Source organism: Elaeis guineensis, chromosome 8 (assembly GCF_000442705.2).
Source record: "Elaeis guineensis isolate ETL-2024a chromosome 8, EG11, whole genome shotgun sequence".
Lineage (NCBI taxonomy): Eukaryota > Viridiplantae > Streptophyta > Magnoliopsida > Arecales > Arecaceae > Elaeis > Elaeis guineensis.
Window position 1 is genome coordinate 22,318,259 of NC_026000.2, and position 5,567 is coordinate 22,323,825.

General features: G+C 36.6%; 1 protein-coding gene across 1 annotated transcript; it reads left to right on the plus strand.

Annotated features, from left to right (window-relative positions):
- Nucleotides 1-1,756: 1,756 nt before the first annotated feature.
- LOC105049874 (chaperone protein dnaJ 8, chloroplastic) lies at nt 1,757-3,657 on the plus strand. Its single transcript, XM_073242569.1, has 3 exons — nt 1,757-2,054; nt 2,518-2,586; nt 3,246-3,657. The coding sequence occupies exons 1-3, from the start codon at nt 1,836-1,838 to the stop codon at nt 3,438-3,440; spliced, it is 483 nt and encodes a 160-aa protein (XP_073098670.1). The 5' UTR covers nt 1,757-1,835; the 3' UTR covers nt 3,441-3,657.
- The last annotated feature ends 1,910 nt before the right edge of the window (nt 3,658-5,567 follow it).

Below are 5,567 nucleotides of genomic sequence, written 5' to 3' on the forward strand. Positions count from 1 at the left end.
GCTAAGCTCTTACTTTGACCATCTTTTTGATAAAAAAAAATCAAAGATCCTTCCTCTAGCGTCAATCTGTTGCTCCAAAGCTCAAAATTTAGAGTAAAGTAAATCGACTTGGATGAGATAGGGATGGCATAATCCTTGCAATCTGGCGAAGACTCCTCCGACTTGCAAAATCGATTAAAAAATCGGACGGAGAGCCTCCGATTTTTGACCCTTCAATGCTTAAGTCAGTCCGAGCCTTGAGGACAGAGGTGAAAAAGAGTGGAAAAGCAAAAGAAATCGAATGGAACTAGAAGATAACTCAGTAGAAGTCAAGAGTCTGGCTTGACTTCCTACTGGTAAAGTTTTTTCGAGTTTTCAAGAGCTGAACTCACCAATGGAGGATCCTTGATCCTCTATTTATAAAGAGGATGATGAGGTCGTTTCAAATTTTGTTAGGCTGTTAGGAGAGTCTGTTAGGCGATTAGAGAGCTATCTGTAAGTGAGCTGGCATACAGCTATGCATATGAGCTATACATGAGATCGTAGCTAGTTGTGATTTGGTTGAGGAAACCGTTGTAGGTGTTTGCAGAATAGCAAAGTCAATAATCAAGTCCGTCATAAAAATAGCTCACCTCGGCAGAAAATCAAGATGAAATAAGGATGCTATAACATTCCAGGATAGAGAAGAATTCAGATCGGTATATACCCGATCTGAACATTTCTGCTAGCAGAACTCCAGAGAATATGAGGACGTCTTTTGTTCAGATTGATAAAATACCGATCTGAATCTATTTTACAGATGAATTGGTATGCTGGTATCAGACGCTTTAAGATTTGATCTCGTATGATGATGCCACATGTCTCGAAGCTGATTTTATGCGCCAACACTTTTTATTTAGCAATGCCTTTGAGTTATAGAGTTTAATTATTGATTTATATCCATAATTATATTTATATTTTTATTATCTAATTATATCAATATTTATTAAAAATAAATATAAATATTAATTTTTAAATCTAATTAATATTTATATTTGAATGTAAAATAAATATGAACATAGATATACCCCTAATATAATTCCAAGAACATAAAATCCAAACACCACGCGGCGCCTGACGGGGCGAGAAACACGTGCCGGATAAAACACGGACAGATAAAACGGAACCCCGTAAAACTAGTTCCTCGTTGTGGAGCAGCCCTTATTCTCGGTCCATCCGATACTACGTCTGACGTCCATCTACGGCTCGGTGCCATCACCCTTATCCACCACTTATCCTCCACCCAAAATTCAAGCTCCGAACATTATCTAAATAGAAATAAAAACAGAATAAATCAGAAAAGAAATAAACCAAGAAGAACAAATTGCGCCATAAACGTGTGAGACGTGCGAGGACCGGCCTCTCTGACGGCATCCACGTAACCATCGGCGACCGGATATACTGGATCGCAAAAAGTGGAAAAGAGATTAGGATTATTCCTCCCACTTCCCAGGCTCCAATCCTACGTGGAATAACGATCAGAGACAAAAACTAAAAGGAAAATTCGGCATCCACTATTTATGAAACACCCGAAATCACACCCCCATAAGTAAAACGTGGGTCCCTGCCCAACTTTTTTCGTAGACCATGGGTGAATTAAGTTATTCTCGTTGCCAAATTAGAAAAAGGGTAGAGGGAGAGCGGATAAGATGGAGGGTGTTGTCCGTTCTTTTTTTAAAGAAGCGATAAGATCTCCCCACCACCTCGGTCTTTTTCTATATAAACAAACGCGAAGGGGGCGTTTCCGCGCATTTCCGGTGCAACTCCACTTGCTTTGGATCTCGAGTTCCTTTGAGCAGTTGTTTAGATTTGGATATATGGCGATTTCAATGGGGAAGATGGGATCGATCGGTGCTTCGTCGTCGGCGAGCTGGGTAGGGAGAGCTAGTGGGGGGAGGCGGAAGGGGGCGGAGAGGGGGGTGTGGTGCTCCGCCGCCGCCGCCGGGAGCTTGAGGGAGCAGTACCGGACGCTGAGGATTGAGCCCGGCGCCTCCGAGAAGGAGGTCAAGAAGGCTTTCCGCCAACTCGCTTTACAGGTTCGTGTCTAAATGTTCATCTTTTCTTTAATTCCTCTGTTTTTTTTGTCATCCTTTCTTTAGTTCCTCTGTTTTTTTTTTTTTTTTTTTAAGTTTTTCTTGTGTGATTTGTTTGGAGATTTTAATGGAGACTCTGTTCAAAGGATTAGTGGGAGATTCTTAAAAAATTAAGTTCTATTGCTGTTCTATTGTAAGGCTAGTCTGAAAAAGGCTATGGATTTTTTTTTTTTTGCATCCAAAAAAAATGGAATTTTTGTGGAATGGTTTCTCTAATCTAATTGTTTTTTCTTTGGATTCTCGGTATCTTTCTAGGGAAGTTTATGCAAATGGATTTTTTTTTTTTTTTTGCTTGGAAATAGGAGAGAATGAGTTTGATCAAAGGGTAATCAATGGTGTAAAAGAAAAAAAAAAAAGGATTTTTTTGGATTTTTTCTAAATAGATTAAATGGTTTTTTGTTTGCAGTACCATCCAGATGTGTGCAAAGGGAGCAATTGTGGTATTCAGTTCCATCAGATTAATGAAGCCTATGATGTAAGTATTTTCCACATTTCCTCGTTTTTTCCTTAAAAAAGTTTATTTTCGATCTTTAAAAAATAAATGGCTACTGTGGGATCGTTTGATTAAGATAGGTTGGTCCTTTCTTTTCGATGGCTGGGATGGATGATATTTTATCCGTTCAGACCATCAATTTTTTTTAGCAATGGTAAAACGAATAAAACCCCCACATATTTACCCTACTTTTTGTAGCCTGAAATAGAAATGGCACTAAACCTTGACACAATAAATAATTGTAAAATTTATCTTTCCTTATTTTGCTCCCATTTCCTTTCTAAATATGTTGTCATGGGAGGAACAAAATAATAATTTTGAGTTGTATATTCTTCCCTTTAATTTTCTTCTACTAAATATGAAAACGTTTCTAAATTAGATACTTGTTTCGTATCTTCATTTTTTTTGGGGGGGGTTCTGGCTGCTTCATATAGCTCTTGAGTGGATACAACCGCTAAATCTTAGGTTAGGAGTTCTCCCAAATATTGAATTATCCAATTAGCTTCTCTCTCTCTCTCTTTCTCTCTCTCTCTCTCTCTCTATATATATATATATATATCTTGGATCAGATTGCTAAATTTAGGTAATTTGACAGCTATGTTCATATTTGACCAAATTCCCCTCTTGAATGATCTCTACAGATTGTGATAAGTAGTTTGAGGCAAGCCGAGGGGGAAGACGAGCAATGGGAATCACAGGAGTGGAGCGACGATGGCTACACGGACGAGCCAATGAGGGGAATGTGTGATGAAAACTGGGACTTGTGGGAGGAATGGATGGGGTGGGAGGGGGCCGGCATCAGGGACTACTCTTCCCACATAAACCCCTACATCTGAGCAATTTCCTCCAGATGATCTTTTGAAGTCTTCCTTCATGAAGACAATGTACATAGTCTCCCTTTTGAAATTCTCAGCAATTGTGGATGGAACATCATGTATATAATTTATGGTTGCTCTTCTTACCTTTCCTAATTTTAGGGTGGGAAGGGTTTGTATTGCTCCAACATTTGTCTCTTTCAAATAAAATCATGAGGCATGTATGTTTAAACTGCAATGGAGATTGCTGTTGCTCCTTATTTGTTCTCTCTTTTTCTGATCCAGTGGATGAAGTAGCATTTAGCTTAATCCAGTACGTCCGCACCAAAAGAACGCCAGCACTGGAACTGCAAATGTATTGCAGTCAAAAAAAATGAAGGATATATTTGGTTGGAGAGAGTTGGAGTCTAGAATAAAAATGAGAATAAATAACATCCATGTTAGCCATTTGGTTGGAAGGAGTTTTATTTTTGATTTGATTTTTGAGGGAACAAAAATATCTTAATCCATCCAAAAATCAATTCTTACTCTCTCCTAGTTTTCAAATTTCATTTCGATTTTGGTTATGAACTAAATCTGATAGAGATATGATCATTTCGATTTTCATTTCAATCCATTCTAATTCACAAATTAAACATCCGTAGTCCAATATTAAGTTCAAATATCTATCTTTCTATAATTTAAGGTCCAATATGAGAATCCAACCGGCTCTATTTGGGGTCCCTTCATGTTTAGATCAGAGAATGTTTTGGAGTAAGCGGTTTGGAATTGTCGGTGGAAAGATTCCAAGAATAGACTGAATAATTTTTGGCAAAAAAAAAAAAGAGTGAATTGAATTCACAGAGTTACAATATAAAATTCCATTTCTTAAGTTCTTTCCTCTCACAAAAAGTAAGTTCAATAAAATATGAAAGTCCAACCAAGCAAAGGTACATAGGATGATTTCATTGACACTATATAAGACTATAAATAATTCCACGGCTAATTCTCTCCAAATTATGTTAAAAAAATGCATGTACATACGTACACATGTACACATGAACATACATAATATTTAAGTAATCCAAGGGAGAAAACCTATTACTTTCCAAAGATATATCCCTCATCATCAGCTCGAAATTGAAAGCAAGGTCCTTTCTCGCCAAAGAAACAACAAAGAAAGGGTCATTAGGAAAACCAGCTGACCTATTTCTCCTTTGGGAAGAAAGCATGTGCCTTTTTTTTAGATTTAGAAAAGATCCCATATTCACAAGCCAACCGCCACCAGGTCATTTATACCAATCCTGGAATATTCCGACCGAGCATCACCCTCTTCGTGTCTGTCCCTTTACTTTCTATCTTTTTTTCTTTATTCATTTTCCTTCCTTTCTTCATTCTTTTCTTTCCCGTTCTTCTTCTTCCCTTTCTCCCTTTCTTTCATTCTTTTATTTCATTCTTTTCTTTCCTTATTTTCTTCTTCTTTTCTCATATTGATGGGATTCAAAATTTTCTCTATTTTGATTTTATTTTTCTCACAAGTACAAGACAGAATGGCTGGAATATCTCACGATTCACCAACTTATCAATTCTTTTTATGAAGCATAGGCAGACAAATTTATCATGAAACAAAAGAACTATTGGAACTTTTTGAAACCCTTACAAAGTTTATGTTTAATAAACGGGTAAGTATTTGAAGACAGAAAGATATGGTTTTATGTCAGCAACAGAAATCAAGATCGTGCTGATCTTGTAGAGGTGTAAAATCAAAATACTAAAAATTTCATGTAAATCCATTTCAAACTATAACTTGAATTTTCTTTGATTTGATATTTAGTAGAAAACAAGTTATGATCATCAATTGTTACGTCCAGATTAATCTAAACCAATCCATTCCATTCTAGAATTCTCTCGCGACACACATATGCCCGCGACACTATATATATCCATATTGTTTTAATTGACGAAAGAGATTTGGTGAGATGGACTCATTTTAGCTTTATAGAGCAAGTATACATGTATAACATATACGTTCTATTTTTTTCCTAAAAAAAAAGCTTTTGTTAAATTTAGAATGGCGTATAAAAGTTCTTTTTCTGCATTTTAATTTATTTTGTGAAACAAATGTGGTAGGACTGCAATGGTTAAACAAAAGCATGACATTAATTTATT

Bases quoted from the DNA above. Each gene is read 5' to 3' on its own strand.
- LOC105049874 (XM_073242569.1), top strand. From the start codon at position 1,836: ATGGCGATTTCAATGGGGAAGATGGGATCGATCGGTGCTTCGTCGTCG. The intron at 2,055-2,517 runs GTTCGTGTCTAA...TTTTGTTTGCAG, and splicing joins TCCGCCAACTCGCTTTACAG to TACCATCCAGATGTGTGCAA. The intron at 2,587-3,245 runs GTAAGTATTTTC...TGATCTCTACAG, and splicing joins AGATTAATGAAGCCTATGAT to ATTGTGATAAGTAGTTTGAG.